Raw genomic sequence first — 21920 nt, forward strand, 5'->3', positions numbered from 1 at the left:
TTTGATATTTCTAAATATATTCTCTTCCTCCCCTGTCTCCCAGCACCTGCTGCTGGCCCCGTCAGACGTGGCAGGCTGGGGCATCTTCATCAAAGAGCCGGTGCAGAAAAATGAGTTCATCTCTGAGTACTGTGGAGAGGTAGGTTCACACTGGCTGTATATTTAATGATGAGATGGATAGCTTCTCCCAGAGACTAGTGGGTCACAGATGTTATTTGCATCACCAATCAAAAGAGCAGATTCAGTCCATAGTCTTTTATTCAGAATTTATAATCCAAAGTAGCCTACACCTTTGAACCAGATAAGGAAGCTCATTGGTTTTCTAACTCAGTCGTGTGTCCCCCCCCGGCCAACAGAAACGGCAGTTGGTATTACTTATTTTTTTTGTCGATAATTTAATTGGCTCCTGGATATCACTGATTCATTAGTTTCTAATTGTTCTGTAAAGCTGCACATTAATCCACATTTCTAGGTATTAGAATTTGGAGCTATTTGCATGTTTCTCTGGGAAAATGTTCCATAAATATATAAAATAAAGGAAAACTATACTCAACAGACGCTCAATGCAATCTAAAAAATGTAATACATCTCAAATGCAGAAAATGAAGTTGGAAATCAAGTATGGTATTTTAAAATGTAAACAATTTGAGCGACCTCTGTCTTTGCAGATTATCTCTCAGGATGAAGCAGACCGAAGGGGGAAAGTCTACGACAAATACATGTGCAGCTTCCTCTTCAATCTGAACAATGGTAAAACGCACATACGAAATATCTACACAAGTCAGTTTTATAGACTGTTGGCTTTTGTTCAGGTTTTCTTTAAAGATTCAGGTTTAAGCATTGACCCAGTAAACTTGAAAATAATGAAGTCTGAAGTTTTAAATTGATAATCTGGGGTTAAAAAATTGTTTGACGTTAAGTGGCTTCCTCCCACAAAACAACTCTTTTCTTTCCTCCACAGACTTTGTTGTTGATGCAACGAGAAAGGGCAATAAGATCCGCTTTGCCAACCACTCTGTCAATCCTAACTGCTATGCAAAAGGTATGAGGATGATGATGTTGGTGGCACACCTGAGCTTTGTGGTAAATGTGTCTTTGTGCGCTCTCATGTGTCTGTTCTCTGCAGTGATGATGGTGAACGGGGATCACCGAATAGGGATCTTTGCCAAAAGAGCCATCCAGACTGGAGAGGAACTATTCTTTGACTACAGGTCAGTAAGACCAAGAGTTTAAAAGGGAGGAGGAAAATACTGACCACTGACTCCAAGAAGGGAAATGTTAGTGATGTGACGCTGCCTCTTGATTATTGTTCTAATGCACATACATGAGTCTTTCCAGTAGCAGCAACAGGCCACAATAAACATGTTTTTTGGACTTTTGCAATTCAATATACATAATGGCCATTCAGTGTGCAATTCACTTTGAATGATGTTTCAAATTTTAAAGGACGCACTTTGTGTCAAAGTTCAGTCCAAAATGAATGAAGCATCAATTAAATGAGGAGAGAGGAATGTAAGGAAACACAGGAGCAGTGTCGGATATAGAAGTTTTTACATGGGGTGGCAGAAGGTTTGGTAGGTTGCATAAGAAGGTGGCATATGTGGGAGTTCTTACACAAAACAAATACAATTCTACTTCTGTAGTCGAGTAAGTGGAACTCAAGATCAAATCTATTCATATAATATATTTATTCTTGCATTATATTAATGGCTGAAAGATGTATCACTCTAATACAAGTGTTAACTGTTATATTAACTGTCTGTATTCTGCAAATACACAAGTTAAAACCCCAGGTCGCCTCTTTAGAGAAATCCCTGGAAATGTCCAGGGCTCACAAGAGTGGAAAATGTATTTTAAGTCATTTCAAGCAACAAAATACCAAAACATCTATCTTTGCAAAAGGAAATCAAAAAACCTCTTGTAACACTTACCTGTTCATGGTTTCCAGGTACAGCCAGGCGGATGCTCTGAAGTACGTCGGGATTGAGCGGGAGATGGAGATACCCTGATTCTGACTTCTACCTCTTGTGGATGAACAACACATAGGCCTTACACACAAATACACCTTCACTTCAGGAAATCCAGGCGACCTGTTTCCAGGCTAGAAAGCTTCAGGAAAACTGGGAATATTTGAAGCTGAATTTTATTTTGCTTTTTTTTTTTTCTCCAACTTGGTTTGTTAAAGTATTTTTCATATCTGTGTTTTTCTGTCAAGTCTTTTTCCTCTTTTGGAGTCTGGCTATTTTTTTTTTTTTTTTTTAATATCTACAGTGAAGTGTTTGACAACAGGAGGAGATAAATCAATGTCTGTTTTTAAAATGGCTTTTCAGTTCAAGCTTCAGGGAACAAAGTCCTCCACCAGCTGCTTTCACACAAGTAACTGGACTCTGCTTGTGCTGGGTTCACTGTCATGTTTTTTATCAAGTGTGAAACACTCACCACACACTCCTCGGGGATCAGGGCACTCACACAGCAGCGTCACACCAGTTCCAACGCAGCGAAACTAATTTTGAGGGTGAAAACATCACTTGCTGTTACTATGCTTGTTAGATGAGTTGGAGCTGAATGTGCTTGTGTAAACTTCATCAGCAGTCATATTGATAATTGATAAGTTGACATTTCCTTAGGAGTAAAATCATCATTCACCTTGAGTATTCTCTTCATATATCATAAAAAGATTATTTTGGTCATTTGAAGTTATCGCCTTTGCTTTCAGGAAATCATTTTGCCTTTTTCCAACAATTTATAGACAAAAACGATCAATAGGGAAAGGTATCGACAGGTTAATCACTAATGAAACTTACTAGTGGTTGCGCAGCCCTGAATTCTAGACAATCTTATGTAAAAGTTTAGTGAGAGGAAACAGAATATTTCAATTTAAAAAACTATATATACATCACTGAAACCCAAACTTTAACTTTGCATCTAACAGGTATCATCATTAGTGACTAATTTCTTGAAATTTTTTTGCCATTAAGTCTAAAATATTAGAAAATGGTGATGTCTGCCCAACAATTCAGTTTACAATTTGATCAGCTGATCCTCACATCTGAGCACCATTCAGTGTTTTTCTTGCTGATTGAGTTCCTTTTCCATTTTGGAATGAACCAGTGCTGATTATGGGACATAAAATATGAATCTGTACATGCCAGCTGTATGTCAGCTGCATTATCTGCTCTGTCTCGTTCCTGTCAACCTGACAGAAAATTCATTCACTCAGTTCATCGCAGTTACTTCGTCTTCCAAGAATAGTTTTTAACAGTTTGCACCAGAAAATTAGTTTGACTGATTATTGCTCAAATTCATCATGACCCAGACTCAATTTGAAATATTTCAAGTGCTGGGAAATCGGAAATTAAAAATCTATAATTTCTGTATTTTTCTGTATTTTTTTTTTTCTTCTTAAAATTGTGGTAGAAAAAGTCATAAGTTGCTGTTCACACCAGCACATCTTGTCAGGCGTTGAGAGTTTAACAGCTCAGTTTTTAGTGGAAGCAAGTTACCCTGTTTTGACCCCAGAAACTGTATTTTTGGAGATGGATTTGACTCTGCTTTGTGAAGCTGCCTCTGCTTTAGGTGCTAATATGAAAGGTTCTTAAACAAGCAGCATGCCTTCACCATGACGTGGAAACTCGCCAACAGACATATCCTTTAACCTTTTGTTTGCGTCTGAAATATAAGGAGCGAGCTGCTCTTTTACCAAAATCAACCAAAAATCACCTGGATACTGTTTTCATTTGTGTTCTCCTCTCATGCTCTGCTGTCTGTCCAAATGACTGTCTGATGTCCCAGTGCAGCACTTTTCTCAGTCCAGTGCATTTCACTCCCAGTTTGGCTTCAATCAGCTGCTTTCATCTGTCATCCAAGTAGTTAGAAATGAAAACCTGCACTTTGAGTCAGAGGATTAAACTCAGCATCTGATCTGTTTTTAAGCAGTGTAGTTCATTTTCATGGCTGCAGGCAAAAATGATCCTTTTATACCAAAATTTGTCTGGTATTGCAGCGGTCACATAAAATAACAAAATTAGAGTATTGGCAAATATTGTATATATGTTGAAATCAGTTTAGAGTCATGTACAACCATCTCTTCACTGAGTAGGATTGTTTCGTGGCAGTATTGGATTTTTATTTGATGGCACTTTTCGTTTATCCTCAAACTGTTCCTCAGTTGTTTAGGAAACTGTTCTTCTCATTTCCTTCTTCTTGAGCTTTTCACTGAATTGCTGCATTTAGTTGAGCTTGCCTTAACAGATGCTGGTCAAATATACATTGCCCTCTTCTAATAATAGTATTGAAGTATCAAACCCAATCCAGATTGTGCTCAGCTAAAATGATCTTTGGTCTAAAGGTCAGAAAGCAGTGAAAATAATGATTTTGACCAAGACGAACAGCAGATTTTGCCTTTTGAGTGGCAAGAGGAGGAGAATTAGGCATTTGTCTGTGATTAATCAGTAAAATAGATTATTTCAGCTCTAATCGGGTCACTTTCTCCAGAAAGAAAGTTGGTGCTTCTGTGTTTGTACCAGTATTGTTGGCTTTTCATTCACATCTGTAGCCCAGTTCACACATGAACATGATCAATTTATTGCCAAGAAAACATATTCTGCTCTTCCATTTGCTTATAGAGTGATCTGATGGTCATGTTCTTGCAGAACCTGCAACATAAACCACTAAACTGAACCCTGATTTATTTGGCTTTGGTAAAATGCTACAAAACCCTTGTTTTACTTAAACGTGAAGAAAACTTTCTCCCCTCCCCCCCTTACTAGTTTTTCATAGCTGGAGAAAATGTCTTTAAATATTAGCTCAGTCACACCATAAAATATTCAGGTGACAAATATGTAAAATGGAAAAAACTGCAATTCTCACATTCATGAAGCTGGAAAACGGGAACCTGGTGATTTTCTTGTACAAATGAGTTTAATATTGCAGTTAATCAATTTATTGGGATTTGTTGATAATTTAAGTTTCAACTCTGCAAACATAAAATATACTGCTATATCTGATTAATTTATATTGCCTGCACTATTGATAAATCTGCATTTGACCTTTTTGTTTAGTCTATAGAAAGTCGGGAACGTATTAAAGACGTTTCCAAAATCTTTGTTTCTGGTCAGTTGAATATACTGTTTACAGTGAAGCAGCAGCTCTTCACATTAGCAGGAACTAATGATCAAACTTAATAACGTTTCAGTTGTCAAATCGATCATACTCTGATGTACAACACAAAGCTGCTGTACAAAGACATCTGGTGATGACACAATAGGTCACTTTCTAAAATGTGATTTGCACGGTGTCTTTGTAGATGTTGCTCCACTCTGCTGTGCCTTGAGCGCTTCACAGATCTCACCTACAGTCCTGTGTATAGACCAGCTGTGTTGTGATTAAAGGTGACTGCCTGCCACTGCATGACTTTAAGACCCACTTGTTTCCTCCTCTGTCAGTGCAGCGCTTCGACCTCAGATGACTCCACTGCCCTCTTGCTCATGATTTCCAGTCACTGGTATAATCTTAATAGTTTTCAGAGCATTCCTAGACGCTTTATTTGATGGGAATTGTGGCGCTTGTGAAGATACAACAAACACAGCCCAGTGTGTCACCGACTTGAAGCAATACCAGCCAATTTTTGTGTGTGTGTGTGCTCTACATTTCCTGCTGAGGAGACGTTCCTCTTTATCTCTACCTGTGTTTTATGAAGAACTTCAGAGGCAGAGGGACGTCTCATGCTGATGTGTTGTCTGTAGTTGATGGATTAAAGACTTCAGGTGCTCTAAAGCCTGAAACCTGGTGCTTCACTTGTGGGGGTTCCTACATGTCTGGAATTGTTTGGAAAATAAACCTGGGACATTGTCAAGGTTAGGGAAAGTTTGAGTCTTTTTTTTTTTTTTTTTTAAACTTATTTCAGATGTGGAGACAAAAATGTACATGAAAATGGCAAATAGTCACCGAACTGAGATGTGTAGGAACCTTTGATTTTTATTGTTTTTAATATAAAGTTTTCTAAGATCACAAACCTTTACTGGTGATTTATATGAGCCTTCCCATGTTTCTGATTTCCTCAATCTCAGTGATTATTTTCTTGGTGCGTTGGAGTTCATGATAAACCAGCAGCTTCTGAGACTTAAAAGGTTCATGGTTTTGTGTGTCTGTGATGTGAGGGCTGGATAACGGAAAAGAACACAACCTTTAAAGTATCCAAATGTTCCTGAAGGGCATCTACACCTCACAACTGGGGAGGTGAGGAAAGAATTTCACTGTGCTGCTTAAAACAGTTCATTAAAACAGATGTGCAGTGTTACCCAGCCCTCCCTGAAACCTAAACTGCCTGCGATAACTTTTCTCTACTACTTGTCAAACCAGGACCACTTTCCTCCAATGACACAGGTGCTTGTTTTGTAATGTTTACACAGATTTTGTTGTTTATAATAAGGCAGATTAAAGTATTAAAAATGGCTTTTGGGTTTTTTTTGTTTTTGTTTTTTTTTTTTTAACAGCATCTGGATTAGAGGTTCCAACATGGTTCGAAAAGTTAAGTAGAGAAGAAATTCACGTCACTTCTTGCAGGGTATCTGTACTTCCATAATCCATAACATGAAAGTTTATCATAGCGGCCAGCTGCACAACTACTGAATCATTTATTAGCATATCACATATTTTCAGGAGCCTATTGCAGTAAATAATTCTTAAAAATAAATTTAGTTAATACATAATTCTTCAGTGATATATAGTGATAACTGGGGAAAAGTAATGATACGAGTAAGACATTTTATACCTAAAGAACACTATGATCCCAAGGAGTATTTTTTTTTGTTTTATTGCTCAGACTGCGTTTTTCCTAGTCAGGATAAAGTGTAAGTTCCATGTTTATCAAGACCTTCACTTGATTAGAGTACTGCAGGAGCCTTCTTAACATCAGCTGTGCTCTGAATAAATTCTGACTGTAGATCAGTCATAATCAAGGTATCGTTTACCTCGTTGGACGGGGAAACTGAGCAGCAAGTCTTAAAATGTGTGTATGAGAATGTGAGAACTGTTATGTTTCATTATGAACATGTTCTCATCAACATCAAACAGCCTTGATTATTGCTCTCTTCAAAATAAAACAATGGTTAAAAAATAAAACAATGGTTAAAAAGCAGGCCTGAACCCATGTTAAAACTTAGTGCATACTTTTGAAATATGTTTTTCTCAGTACTCATTCCTGGTGTCCACACAGAGCCATCCCCTCACATAACAATTTCAATGCCCACAGTCCTTGTTATATCAAATAATATGTGTGAAAAGCTTTTCTGGAGTTGAGTGGGTTCTTATGTTACAGCCTTTTTACTGTGAATACTTTGTGCTACTGGCCAGCCTTTCACCACATCTCAGCACAGAGACTGGTTTAATAGTTTGAGTACTTTTTAAAAAAACATTTAACTATAAATGATATTCACTTTTTATGTGTAATTCTGACCGCTGAAGAATCACATCAGCTTCAAATGTTGTTTCTGTCCCACATCACCTGAAGTGAAAGTGTTAGAAGAGAATCCAGTCAGAGCAGGGGGAACAGTTTCAGTGCTCATACTAGCACCGAGATATTGTTTTAAAACAGACTTGAAAAACTGCTGCCATTCAGAAGCCAGTGAAGACAAAACAGAATAAGACTTGATCCAATTGTCTGTCAAACAGCTACAAATCGCAGCCGTACTTGAATTTCCGTCTGTCTCCAGTGGGGATGGTTTGAAAAGCTCAGTGTCTTCAGGTGTAAACAGAGTCTCAGGGGAGGCAAGTGTTAGAGAAATCTTTACTTGCTTTTATTTAACACACATTTAGAAAATGAACCACACTATACAAATGTCCACCGTTCAGAAATGAAACAGACCTCCAACTAAAACTGAGATAACTTCAGCAGATCAAGAAACATTATGACGGCTCTAATTGCACCACCTCCTCAGGATCACTCTCGAAATTTAAACTAATGGGCCAGCATTGATTTTGTGTCGTCGTATGGTGGCATTCACCAGCTGCCCACTGACTTTCAATTTTACTTTTGAATCTTTTTTTTCTGGTCACTGTGGTGCAGGTAGGCAGTAGCATGCAGAAACCTTTGGATGCGGCTCTCCTCTGACTGGCAGAAGGCTAATATCGCGCTATGTAAAGAAGGAAGTGGGGTTTGTTTATTCCTCGTACAGTCGGTGGTTGTTATTTACAATATGACAGCAAGGAAGTGAGTGTGTTTGAGTCCTACAAATGGGACTGGACAGGTGAGCGAGTCGATGGCGTTTCCCTGTCTGGTTTGTTGTTTCACTGAAGGAAGAGCAGAAAGTTCCCACCTTCCTTCCCCTCAGGTTGGTGGTTTGGTTGTGTTATCAGTGTAGTCACATGGTTGGTGACACATTCACAACATGTCAGTCGCTCAGAGGGAGTCACACTTTTTATTTAAACATTTTTTTTTTCAAAAATGAAGAGGATAACAAATAAAAATAAAACTGCTGAGAGCCGGCAGGAGGGAGAGGCATTCAGGCCAGGTAGCTGTATGTGTCCTTTTCACCGTCCACTCGCTCCAGGTACTCCTTCTCTATCAGAATGTCAATACATTTCTGTCCACAAGAGGGAGACAAAACACACGTGAGAACAGGAACACAGAAAAAAAAAAAAAAACACCAAATGAATCCATCACTGTGTGAAAATCAGGCCGTTAGTATTCCACATTTAGTCTTGTCCATAAGATCAATGAGAATGACCAACAGCAACAATGTTCAGTAATGTTGACTACCAGGGCTGCAGGATTCTGGGTAAAGTACACCACTGTGTGGCCACAATACACAAACTGAGCTAAAGTAACTACCAAAAAAAAAAAAAGGAGGAACAAAAACATCTGGATCTGAGTCTTTTGGCTGCTTTTAACACTGTGGGAGAAAACTAGAGTACCTGACGTAAAACCACACAGGCACAGGGAGAACATGCAAACTCCACACAGAAAGGCCCCTGATGGGTTTCAAACCAGGAAGATTCATGCTGTGAGGCCAGTGCTAACCACTCATCCAACGTGCTGCCCACCTTGAAAATATGTAGTTTAATTTTAAAAGGGGTAAGTAATTTCTTATAAAACTGTAATTTGTTGGAGATTAATATATTTTTTATCTCCAATGACGGGCTCACAGTCTGTAAACAAAGATGGCCAAGTTGACAGCTCTCCACAAACGAGGCCAGTGTAAGTTGATCGACCCCAGGTGGCAGGTTACAGTACAGGTCAAAAACCCACCACCTCCATGTTAGCAGATGTGAAATGAGAGAAACTAACAATTTAAAAAACTAACCAAATCAAACAATATTTTCCAAAACCTGATTTCAGTATTGTAAATTTAAATAAAATTTTAAAAAATCATGTTCCTGTCCACTCACAAAAACAGATTATAGACAGCTGTGTTGTATACTGAGCAATAAAAAACCAAATGGACTGATAAATATGTTTACGAAATAAAGTGTGTGTGTGTGTGTGTGTGTAGGACCTTGATGACGGGCACTCTGGGTTTAAATCGGGATGACAGCTGGTTCAGGACTTCAGCCAGGAGCTGCTGGTGCTTCAGGACCTTCCTCATCTTCATGATCCTCACTATCGCAGCCTATGTACACGTTTACATTATGTATTAGCACTAGTAGCTTAAACAGGAGTAAACACGCAATCTGTCACTACCGTCTGTAAACCCTGACCTGGATGAGGAGCTTTCGATCCTCCTCTATGTTCTTGTGAGTTGTCTCCTGCTCCTGTCTCTGCTCCGTCTTCATTGGGACATTGATGTTTACCCTCAGCTTCTTACTGCGGAAGAACAAAGGAAAGGAAAAAAAAAAATGAAACCCTACTAATAACAAAAAGCCTTTGGGACTTTGTGTTTGTGTTCATAGTAGATATTATGTGTTGAGCAAAAAAGCAACAAATCAAAACTGTTTCTCACTTCTTGTATCCCAGGAAGAGTTTGATAACTGTGTCAGGTTTGAACTCCACTTCGTCCACGTTGGCGTTCTCATCCTCCAGCACCTGATAGACAGACAAGGTTTTGGGTTTGCAGCAGTGTTAAAACACAGTGGCCATAAAATAGTGACACCTGCTCCCCTGGAACACAAACGTTTATGCAGAAAACAACCGACTCATATTTGCTGTTTACGGCATGGGGTGGGCGATATCTCAAATATAATGCAACTTATTCTGCGTGTGATGTAGATAGCACAAGACTTGCTTGAGTCTTTTGCTTCTCATGCTCGTCACATGTCTCTCCCACTCTCTTGTGGGCGACTGAGATGTGCTTTTGCATCTGTAGGGACAAGGGCTAGAAGTGAAGTGCCAAAGCAAGTGTTGAATTTGGAAACTGCAAACGATGGAGGCAGACAAAGTGGTTCTGAAAAGAAAGAGCAGTGGTTTCTTCATTTGGCAGTGAGAGACACTGAACTGCAGGGAAGAAAATGAACAGTGTTCTCAAAAGGCAGCAGGAACACATATGTTTCACCATTTAAAGAACGCATGAACTTCATGTCTACTTCTCCAGCTACACCAAATAAAACGCCAAAGGAGCAGCAAGAAGCGTCATGGTGGTGTGACTGTATGCATCTGAATCTCAGAAATAACTTTTCTAAAACCTATATATACCTACTCTAGATGGCATAGCCCTGGCCTCCAGCACTACTGTGAAAAACCTTGGAGTTATTTTTGACCAGGACATGTCCTTTAACTCACACATTTGTTACCTCAAGGCTAGATTACTGTAACTCATTACTATCTGGATGTCCTAATATCTTAATAAAAAGCCTCCAATTAATCCAGAATGCCGCAGCCAGAGTCCTGACAGGAACTAGCAAGAGAGATCATATTTCTCCTATATTGGCTTCTCTTCATTGGCTCCCTGTAAAATATAGAATAGAATTTAAAATCCTTCTTCTCACATACAAATCCCTTCATAATCAAGCTCCTTCATACCTTAAAGACCTCATAGTACCATATTATCCCAATAGACCACTTCGCTCTCAGAGTGCAGGCCTACTTGTGGTTCCCAGAGTTTCCAAAAGCAGAATGGGAGGCAGAGCCTTTAGTTATCAAGCTCCTCTCCTGTGGAACCAGCTCCCAGTCTGGGTTCAGGAGGCAGACACTCTCTGTACTTTTAAGGGTAGACTTAAAACCTTCCTCTTTTACAAAGTGTATAGTTAGGGCTGGCTTCAGGCAACCCTGAACCATCCCTTAGTTATGCTGCTATAGGCCTAGACTGCCCGAGGACCATTGGTGCACTGAGCTCCCCTACCCTAACCCCCCCCCCCCCCCCCCCCCCTTTCCGTTCCCCTCCCCTCTCTTCTCTCCTCCCACCTCATGTATATTCCACCATTGAATGTGACTAACCTTGTGCTCTCTCTCTCCCCTAGTTTGTGCTCTCTCCCTCCCTCTCTCTCTCTCTCTCTGTACCTTCTGCAGGTGTCCCTGGTCCTGGAGCTGTTTATCGCTGATGTGCAGTTACTGGTCCCACCAACTTGCAGTGTCTATTTGTTGTTTATTGTTGCTGTTCTTTTCTCTCTGCTCTATCCACTCACCCCAACCGGTCGAGGCAGATGGCCGCCCAAACTGAGCCCGGTTCTGCTGGAGGTTTTTTCTTCCGTTAAAGGGAGTTTTTTCCTCTCCACTGTCGCCAAGTGCTTGCTCATAAGGGATTTGTTGGGTTTTTAGTTTTTGTAAAGTGCCTTGAGATGATTTGTATTGTGATTTGGCGCTATACAAATAAAATTGAATTGAATTGAATCTGAAGGCTAAATCAAGTGTTTATGGAAGACTCAAAATATGGAAGACTTTCAAAATATAGTGACATATATCACGTGTTGCGATACAGAGTCAATATTGTTTAGTTGTAGTTAATAACAATAACACAGGAGGAGTTCTGATGTCTTGACTGCATTCAAAAAAAAAAAAAAAAAAAGCTTATGATGTTATGTTCACACGATGACATGAAGTGCCAAACAGTAGCATATGTAATATCGTATTCGATGTCTTGTGGTAGGTTCAGCCATAAATATAAATATATTTTGACTATCAAGACCCCAACGGTGGTAGGTTTTTGACACAGGCTAGGCAATCTATTTCGTCCAAATCTGAGTTTAATAGAATCCCTAAGTATTTCACACTTGAAGTTAAATGACATGACCTCTCTAGAATAGCATGATACTGCTACAGGCATACACTCAGATTTGTGCCACTTAATTTTATAACTCCACAGTTTAGAATATGATTCAACACATTCAAGTAGTGCTGGTAAAGAACATGCAAGGTCTGCTATGACTGCCACAACTTCATCAGCGTACATAAATACTTTATGTTCCCTACACCCTAAATATACAACTTTAATCCTTCCATCAGCTCGGACTGCCAGCTGATGCTAAAGCCAGTGGTTCTAAAGAGCAGTGGTGACAGGGCACAGCCTTAAATAGTTCCTCTAGAAAGACAAAAAAAAAAAATCTGACATTAACCCATTTGTTACTACAGGATTGGAATAAAGTGTCTTCAGCCATTTACAGAAGCCAGACCCAAATCCAAATCTTAAAAGGGCTAACATAAGATATTCTCATTCTATTCAAAAGCTTTTTCAGCATCAAAAGAGAAGGCTGCAACCAGGACATGACTACATTTATTCATGTCTGTCAAGTGTAGGAGTCTGTTCTTGATGAAATCAACTTGTTTACAATTTATGATGTCTGACACTTTGTCTAAACATGATGCCAGTGCCTTTGTCAATATCTTAAAATCCCAAAAGATTCACAGGTCAGTAATTTGCTGGATCTGAGCTGACTCTGTCCTTAGGGATAAGGGAGATCAAGGCCTCGTTAACTGTAGTGGGTAATGAGCCTCTCTCACATATCTATATATTTCTTATAGTATTCTCCTGAAAAACCATCTAAACCTGGTGACCTCACATTTTTCACAGATGAAATAGTTTTTCTACTCTCTGCTTCTCTTAGAGGAGCATCCAGCTTTGCTTTTTGTTCAGCAGAGATTTGCAGCAGTTTGAGACCCCATAAAAATGCCTCCACTTCTTTGTTTAAGAGTACCAGTGGATGTATAAAGGTCTTGATAAAAGTTCTCAAAAATTGGATCAACGTCTTTCGATGATGTTATCACCTGATTATTTTACCTAATCATTGATATATTGTTTGAGTTATCTTGATGCTTCAGTTGTCTAACAATCTCCCATTGTTTTCACCCCCTTCATGAAATCTGCTCGAGTCTAAAGAAAGCGTACTCAGCTTTTTTGTTATATACAGTATCTCACAGAAGTGAGTACACCCCTCACATTTTTGTAAATAATTTATTATATCTTTTCATGTGACAACACTGAAGAAATGACACTTTGCTACAATATAAAGTAGTGAGTGTACAGCTTGTATAACAGTGTAAATTTGCTGTCCCCTCAAAATAACTCAACACACAGCCATTAATGTCTAAACCGCTGGCAACAAAAGTGAAAATGTCCAAATTGGGCCCAATTAGCCATTTTCAGTCCCCGGTGTCATGTGACTCGTTAGTGTTACAAGGTCTCAGGTGTGTTGAATTTGGTGTTATTGCTCTCAGTCTCTCATACTGGTCACTGGAAGTTCAACATGGCACCTCATGGCGAAGAACTCTCAGAGGATCTGAAAAAAAGAATTGTTGCTCTACATAAAGATGGCCTAGGCTATAAGAAGATTGCCAAGACCTAGAAACTGAGCTGCAGCACGGTGGCCAAGACCATACAGCGGTTTAACAGGACAGGTTCCACTCAGAACAGGCCTCGCCATGCTCGACCAAAGAAGTTGAGTGCACGTGCTCAGCGTCATATCCAGAGGTTGTCTTTGGGAAATAGAAGTATGAGTGCTGCCAGCATTGCTGCAGAGGTTCAAGGGGTGGGGGGGTCAGCCTGTCAGTGCTCAGACCATACACCACACACTGCATCAAATTGGTCTGCATGGCTGTCATCCCAGAAGGAAGCCTCTTCTAAAGATGATGCACAAGAAAACCTGCAAACTGTTTGCTGAAGACAAGCAGACTAAGGACATGGATTACTGGAACCGTGCCCTGTGGTCTGATGAGACCAAGATAAACTTATTTGGTTCAGATGGTGTCAAGTGTGTCTGGTGGCAACCAGGTGAGGAGTACAAAGACAGTGTGTCTTGCCTACAGTCAAGCATGGTGGTGGGAGTGTCATGGTCTGGGGCTGCATGAGTGCTGCCGGCACTGGGGAGCTACAGTTCATTGAGGGAACCATGAATGCCAACATGTACTGTGACATACTGAAGCAGAGCATGATCCCCTCCCTTCGGAGACTGGGCCACAGGGCAGTATTCCAGCATGATAACGACCCCAAACACACCTCCAAGATGACCACTGCCTTGCTAAAGAAGCTGAGGGTAAAGATGATGGACTGGCCAAGCATGTCTCCAGACCTAAACCCTATTGAGCATCTGTGGGGCATCCTCAAACGGAAGGTGGAGGAGCGCAAGGTCTCTAACGTCCACCAGCTCTGTGATGTCATCATGGAGGAGTGGAAGAGGATTCCAGTGGCAACCTGTGAAGCTCTGGTGAACTCCATGCCCATAAGAGGGTTATGGCAGTGCTGGAAAATAATGGTGGTCACACAAAATATTGACACTTTGGGCCCAATTTGGACATTTTCACTTAGGGGTGTACTCACTTTTGTTGCCAGCGGTTTAGACATTAATGGCTGTGTGTTGAGTTATTTTGAGGGGACAGCAAATTTACACTGTTATACAAGCTGTACACTCACTACTTTACAGCAAAGTGTCATTTATTCAGTGTTGTCACAAGATATAATAAATTATTTACAAAAATGTGAGGGGTGTACTCACTTCTGTGAGATACTGTATCTCTTGTAATTAGTGTTTCAAGTTACAAATAGTGTGCTACATAGTATCTGAATAATGCCTTGCCAATTCCTTCTCTAATTTACATATTTCCTTATGTAGGAGTTCTTCTTTTTTAACTTTTGAAACATGTTCTAGCATGTAGATGTTTCCTATACATAGAATATTTTTTTCTGTGGAGCCCATATTAATTTTAAAAAAGGATTTAAGATCCATTGCAATATTATTGCTAAATAACTAATACACTGGCTCCTCCTTATTAGGTGCATATACATTACTTACAAAAAGTTAGGGATATTCGACTTTCAGGTGAAATTTATGGAAAATGTAAAAAGTTCATACTACAGTGATATTATATCATGAAAGTAGGGCATTTAAGTAGAAGTGTGCAATGGTAATTTCTTCACCTCAAACAATTTATTGAAACAAAAGCTAACAACAGTGGTGGGTATACCACAACAAAAAAAGTCAATGTCTCAATAACTTGTCAATTGTTAGGTGTCGTCTTGTTATGCAATAAGTACTGAAACATTGAACAGTTGGACATGTGCATTCAAAAGTTTAGAGAAGGTCAAATTAAGTTCAGCTGTAAAGGTTATAGTGCATTTTAGGTGCATTCTGAAATTCTGAAAAAGTCAAATATCCCTAACTTTTTGTGAGTAGTGTATATTACATAAGATGGTTCGAACACCATTAATTAAGGCTTCAACACAAATAATTCGTCCCTCCTTATTATATTTTCTCAGCCTTACAAAGCTTGTAATGACACCATTTCATTTGCTTGAGTAGGAGCTGTGGAAAACTGTTCCCACCCAGTCCCTCTTCAATTTCCCTGCCTCCTCCTCTCTCCTCTAATATGAGACTCCTGAATAAATGCTATATCTGCACCCTTAGATAATATGTTTGTTATTTACAATTAAGGCTCCAACCCAATCAGGAGCAGTAAAATAATCGTGCTGATTATTTAGACAATTGGTGACCAATTCCAGGTTTGTCGTGACGAATAAATTTGCAAAAATTTCTACATTTCTGTTTTTTTCTGTCAAGATGGGGTGCTGAGTGTACATTAATGAGAAATAAAATGAACTTTTTTGATTTTGGCAAATGGCTGCAATGACACAAAGAGTGAAAAATTTAAAGGGGTCTGAATACTTTCCGTACCCACTGTATGCCCAAGAAAGCAGGAGCAACTGTTTTACTCACCAGTAGCTTTGACTTTAACAAGATTTGGAGAACTTGAACCAAAATGTCCTGAAAATAAAGGAAACTGTCAGTCAGTAAAGAAATTTTAAAAAATGACTACAGGCCACAAAAATGTGGCATATAGAGTTAAAAAACAAAAAAAAAGCTGCAGTGAAATCTTGAAATGTAGCCACAAAAAAAGTGTCGTCCGGCTTACAGTTTTGATCTGTGTGCTGTCTGTGAGCTGCTGGACTGTGTAGCTGTCCTCCGTGTTGTACTGCAGCAAGATGGCCATCTGGAAGGTGGAGGCCTGCAGAGTGTACCTGTAAACAACAATTCAGTACGACGATGACTCAAACAGCTCAGCCTGTTTCTCACAGCTGGTCATTACAATTCTCTGCCAAATGTGCTTCATAAAAAAAGCGGTGGTCTGCAGGTCCGGAAACTAAACATCTTAAATTCAACACTGAATGAGAAATAAGCACCAGTTCATATTTACAAGAGCTGCTGAATTCAAAGGGTTTTGTGTTTGCTCTAAATAACTTCTGGTCAAACGGCTGAAGGTGCTGCATTGAGATGAGACCATCAATGAAAGCACGTGCTCTCATCTAATACAGTCTGCTTTGTTTGGACCACAGCGACCACAGCAGTTCTCAGTGTATCTATAAATTTTCTCAAAGCCTTGCCATCAATAACAGGCAAGGTCAGTATAGCAGGTTTATGCTAAATACCAAGCAAAACAATAAGAGCCCCTGCAGTTTTTATCATCCAGTCAAACATCAGCTGGTCAGAGTCAATAGCCTGGTAGGTACTTTAATAAAATCAGCCAGTGCCTGTGATCTTGAAGACAATAAAATGCTGAGTGTGTACCTGTTCTTGAAGCAGTTGGTGACCAGTTCTCCTTTGGACAGATGATAGAGCCAAGTCAGCTTCCTGCCACTATGTCTGCTGGCATAAAAAGCTGTGAACCGCTGATAGCTACGTTCCAGCTGCAGCAGAAAGAGATGACAAAATAAAATCTGGGTTAGGAAGAAGAAGAAGAGGTTTTTAATCTGTGGTTTGGTACTTTTTAATCAACAACCTGAAGGTTGTTGATAAAAGTCTGGACCTTATTTTAAAGTTTAGATGAAATCTCAAGAAGAAAAACAGATTATAAGATTAGAGTGCTAGAGAAAAATAATCCTGCTGTAAACGTATTTTATGACAGAGGTCTAAGCATATTCTCCCCAATTTCCTGGGATGTTTGAGCTGTTTTACAATTATGTTTTTTATTTTACTAGATTTTGGTTTTCAGATGCACACGAGTCAAATCAAAATTACTGATAGTCACAGTAAGAACTGGGTTAGAAATATGTTGTTTTTAATGCTGAATTAGTCTTACCTCAGAAGGAAGAGCAAAGGTGCAGGATTGCTGGAATGGCCAAGACCCAGAGCTCAGAACCTGGATACTGAAGTCCACTGCAATAAAATAAAATAATACACTTCACTTCCCTTCATCACCTGAATTTGTGATCAACCCAGAGCAGAGTATTTTCCTGCAGATTTAAATTCCTGCAATGTTTGGTAAATTTAAAGTGTAGCCTGATCTGAGAGCATATGACAAGCACGACTAGCTGCTACAGTCACAGTTCAGGTGCACTGAGTCTTTAAACTGTCATGTAAAAGTTTGTTTGAAAGAATCAACATCGGCTGAATTTTATTGCAGAGTAAGATCCAACAACAGAAGTATTCCCCACAGTTATCACTATATCTATGTTGTTGATTTATAAGCTCCGATTCATCTAAAATCATAACATACACAACACATATCAACAGATTTGCAATGTCTCACAGTCATAAAAGGATCAAACAGATGAATAATACTAACTAGGTGCGTGTATACTTACAGTCCAGAGGCTCTGAGTTGCTCAGGTGCTTTTTAAACTGTTCATTCAGATCTTTGCTGACTCCAATGTCCTGGAACATCCGCTGCAGTTTAGACGTGTACTCGAACCCACATGCTTGCTGCACAGGAACAAGAACAAAACCAAAGTCATTCAGAGGTTTTGAATGTACCAGAATGCAAAAACTACCAGTTTAGTGTTAGTGTGTATGATTTCAAGTGCACACAAAGTGTGAACAGAGTGCAGTTTGTCAGTCTGTAAGGAAGCAATTGCTGGTGCGAATGAGACCTTGAGTTTGGAGATCATGCTGGCCTCCGCATCATCGCTGGCGCTGTTCTGATGCACCAGACGTTTGGCCAGCATCTTAGCATAAAACTTCTGGAAAACATCTTTGTCCTCAATGTATTTGAACACAACCATCTGGAAGAGAAAACACAGAAACCCATTAATGTCCTGCTAATGTAATGTACTTCAGGTGCACATTCTATGCTATAGCTGTGTCATCCGTTAGTTTTGTTACTTTAGATTTTCCATGTTTTCAAGGCTATAAGTCACACTTTTTTTTTTTTTAACTCCTCTGGCTTGTCCTGCGACTTGTGTGTGTGTGTGTGTGTGTGTGTGTGTGTGTGTGTGTGTGTGTGTGTGTGTGTGTGTGTGTGTGTGTGTGTGTGTGTATATATAAAAAATTCTGTCAAGCAGTTACTAGCATTAAATGGCACTCTTGACTCAATTGAAGATAACATTACACTGCCAAAAAGTAAAAACATTTATGTTCAAGCTAAACTCCAACTCCTAGTGTAACAAGTGAAAATGCTGCCCAAAAAACAAATACTGCAGACTTCAAAGTGCAGGTAATAAAGTCTGCAGCTGAAACAGTGTCTGGAGTGAGTGTTGACATTCAGGACACTTGAGAGAGGAGGAGGACGAGGAGGAGACACTTCAACGTTCTCCCCAATGTTGGCAGAGTTTGTCACTCGTTATGCCTAGTCTACATTCTTCATAGGCTAATTTAGGCTATAATTAGCATAATTAGAAATACAACTTATACACCAAAGTGACTTATATAAGTTTTTTTCTCTTCAACAAGGCTGTTTTTGCTAAAAGTGACTCTCTTATTCTGAGAATCTCATATTTTGAGATCCAATTAAATATCACATAATAAGACGATACCTGCATGTGCAAAAGGTTTTACAGTGAATACATCTACTCTACAAAATTTGCTATACAATTGTGTGGGGGTTGATGACTTGATTTCTCCTATACAACAAAATTTATTGTTTTTATTGCAAATATTCTAGTACAGTTCTAGGTCTAACAACAGATAACCCACAGATAAGCAATGCAATGTTTTCAGTAACAGTGTTTCTGTGACATTAATGTGTACATTTGTGTAGACATGTCAAAGTAGCTCACCACTTGGTTCAGTGTATCCTCCAGTTCTGCTTCCTCTGGGTTTTTGGAGCTGAAAATGAAAACACAGAAAAGGTTCAGGCTTTAACTACTGCAGAGGCCAATTCACACTAAATGTGTTTTGTTTTACATGTGTCTCATCTAAAGGAAGGAATTATACAGCTGTGCTCATGAAATTACATATACCTGGAACAACTTGAAAAATACTGGGCATTGTTTGGAAAACACGTGTATGCTTTTTTAAAATCATAACTACAATTACTAAAGATACTATCAGACCACTTTCCTAAAGAAAAGTTTTCTGCGTCATCATTTATAGCTTTTAAAAATAGCCAGTATTTCTTAACTTGTGCCAGGGGTATGTAAATATAAGCACAGCCCTATTCTATTAAATCTGTCAAGTCACAATGACTACAAGACCCATGTGTGTCACCACAGGACTGCTCTTTTTCTTTTAAGCTTCAAGACAATTTTTTCCCCCTCTAGCGCATTATGTTGTGTAATCTCCAAAGACAGCTGTTATATCTGTTATAACCGGACAGGCTGATGTCACTGTGAGCTTTCTTGGTTTGTTTCCTCTCTGGACTTCTACAGCAAGCAGAGAAAAACCAATGAAATCAATAAATCCATACATGGAAATGTTGCTGATTTGCTCCTGATGAGACAAAAGGAAAACAATTTTTGTTCTGTACATTTCTGCTGTTGGTCAGTTTTTATGAAAATGGAATTTGTCATCATCCTTTGAGCTCATCAGGATCCGATGACAGACAGAAGCTGATGATAGAGACACTACTCAGAAGATGGAGTCGTTGTGAAATGGATGAAATTATGCTTCAGCTGCGCTCACGTGTTACTTTCAGGGTGAATTCCCAGTAACACTAACAGAACATCAAAAGTAACCCAAAACACATACCAGACAAATGTACTGCGAATTGGTCAAAGTTGTCTCATTCTTAGGATTTCCTTTCAAGTTTGGCCTAAAATTTAAACTGAGATTATTACTGTCCTTTAAAACAATAGCAAGAAGACTAATACGGTGAAAAATTCTAGAACTAGAGTGGAAGTGAGTTCATGAGTAAATATTGCATTATATTATTTTTAAAGTTTTAAATTTCTCCATATTGATCTGTGGCACTCAATTTAAACCTGATCAAAAATTGAAATCCCAAGAAATATATTTTTAATGAGCTCTCAAGGCTGTGATATAAATAGTGGTGTGTGCACACCACTTTTCCCCTACCTCTTCTTGAGTAAAGAATCACAGTATCTGGCCAGCAGCTCTGGAGACTTGCTGGAAGACTGAGCCATCCTGGTGACAGCGTTATTGTTTATAAAGCGGCCACATGCCTGAGAAAAGAGGCAGAAACAATTTCAAAATCAGACCCAAGAGTGAAGTTCAACTATTCTCAGGGTATCTGCAGGTTTCTAAGAGCTAGATTTAAGACTTTTTAAGACCTTTTTAATACCACGCAGAATGAAATTTAAGAACAAGTTTGTAGAAATAAAATAAAACATCACACAATAAAACCAATTCCCATAACACACTGTTTATTGATATAAACTGTTTACACACTGTTTGATTTATTGAGTAAAACAAAAATAAAATGCCAGGTGTTTTCCGACAGGTTTCCACAGCCGCTTTGTCTTATTCACACCGCATGTGGGTCTCCAAAGCTTTCATACCCATTGTTCCGAGTTTTACTTTTTTTTTTGCACAGCCGCCACCGGACCTCGAACACGTTGCCACTAACTGGACTTAACCACGGCACAAAATTAGGGTTTTGTAACCAATTGTCATTAAATTTACATTTACCCATGGTAAAAGACTAAAAAAGACAAACTTTCCCACGGTTCACGCAGCTGCCGGAAAGCATGTGTTAAATGAACTCCCCTCAAACGCGCATTTTAGTTGGTTCCGCCTATTTCGTTCTGCGTAACAAATACGCGAAAGGATTTCAAATTGATTTCAAGATGAAAATAAAATCTTCTTTATGGGGTCTGTTAGATTTCATTTTAAGACCTTTGAAACGTGAATTTAAGACATTTTAATGGTAATTAAGGCCTTAGTTTTATAATATGGAATTTAAGACTTAAGGATCCGCGGACACCCTGTATTCTGGATTAATGGATGATCAAGTCTGTCTAAACTTACTCTGATTTGTTCACTTTACAAACAAGTTTTAAGTTTTCAGTGTACAACAGAAAATTTTCACCATGTGATTTTTGCTTTTGACTCGTTTACTTGTGTGACGTCATTTAGTTTGTTGTTTTTGTCCCTTTGTCTAGTTATGTAAATATATAGATCTGTTTTCTGGGGGTTGTGGGTAAGGGTTGAAGCACACCAAGGTGAGAGCAAAAAACTAGCAGTGACGAAGGCTGATAAATTAGCAGATTCGTTCTCCACCTCCATGACAAAATTACTCCCCAAAGCAGCAGTGGGTGGTAGTCTGTGTTCATCATTTAAAAGAGAAAATTGGAAGACCTATACTGCATATATACAAACCGTACATAAAACATTTATTTATTGATTGCTGACCATTTTCACACCAATCTCACTCCCAACAAATGGTATGT

The 21920-nt window shown here is 39.1% G+C and overlaps 2 protein-coding genes across 4 annotated transcripts in view; one reads left to right on the forward strand and one right to left on the reverse strand.

Annotated features, from left to right (window-relative positions):
• Positions 1-6453, forward strand: part of ezh2 (enhancer of zeste 2 polycomb repressive complex 2 subunit) — a 31412-nt gene extending 24959 nt beyond the window's left edge. For both annotated transcript variants that reach the window (XM_026305714.2, XM_026305713.2), the window contains 5 exons: positions 44-139; positions 669-750; positions 962-1042; positions 1127-1211; positions 1949-6453. In XM_026305714.2, coding sequence (XP_026161499.1) covers positions 44-139; positions 669-750; positions 962-1042; positions 1127-1211; positions 1949-2009 — 405 coding nt within the window. In that variant the 3' untranslated portion in view covers positions 2010-6453. The remainder of the gene's footprint in view (positions 1-43; positions 140-668; positions 751-961; positions 1043-1126; positions 1212-1948) is intronic.
• A 1321-nt stretch (positions 6454-7774) lies between these two features.
• Positions 7775-21920, reverse strand: part of LOC113129684 (cullin-1) — a 33538-nt gene continuing 19392 nt past the window's right edge. The window contains exons 11-22 of one of the 2 annotated variants that reach the window (XM_026305711.1): positions 20587-20693; positions 19350-19398; positions 18225-18356; positions 17940-18057; positions 17435-17511; positions 16924-17042; positions 16271-16376; positions 16075-16122; positions 9939-10021; positions 9697-9802; positions 9495-9608; positions 7775-8582 (exon numbers count right to left, since the gene is read on the reverse strand). In XM_026305711.1, the coding sequence (XP_026161496.1) occupies positions 8502-8582; positions 9495-9608; positions 9697-9802; positions 9939-10021; positions 16075-16122; positions 16271-16376; positions 16924-17042; positions 17435-17511; positions 17940-18057; positions 18225-18356; positions 19350-19398; positions 20587-20693 (1140 nt within the window). In that variant the 3' untranslated portion in view covers positions 7775-8501. Of the gene's footprint in view, positions 8583-9494; positions 9609-9696; positions 9803-9938; positions 10022-10070; positions 10380-16074; positions 16123-16270; positions 16377-16923; positions 17043-17434; positions 17512-17939; positions 18058-18224; positions 18357-19349; positions 19399-20586; positions 20694-21920 lie in introns of those variants that run through there. The other variant, XM_026305712.2, reaches the window with a different exon arrangement.

The sequence above is a fragment of the Mastacembelus armatus genome, unplaced genomic scaffold, assembly GCF_900324485.2.
Source record: "Mastacembelus armatus unplaced genomic scaffold, fMasArm1.2, whole genome shotgun sequence".
NCBI lineage: Eukaryota > Metazoa > Chordata > Actinopteri > Synbranchiformes > Mastacembelidae > Mastacembelus > Mastacembelus armatus.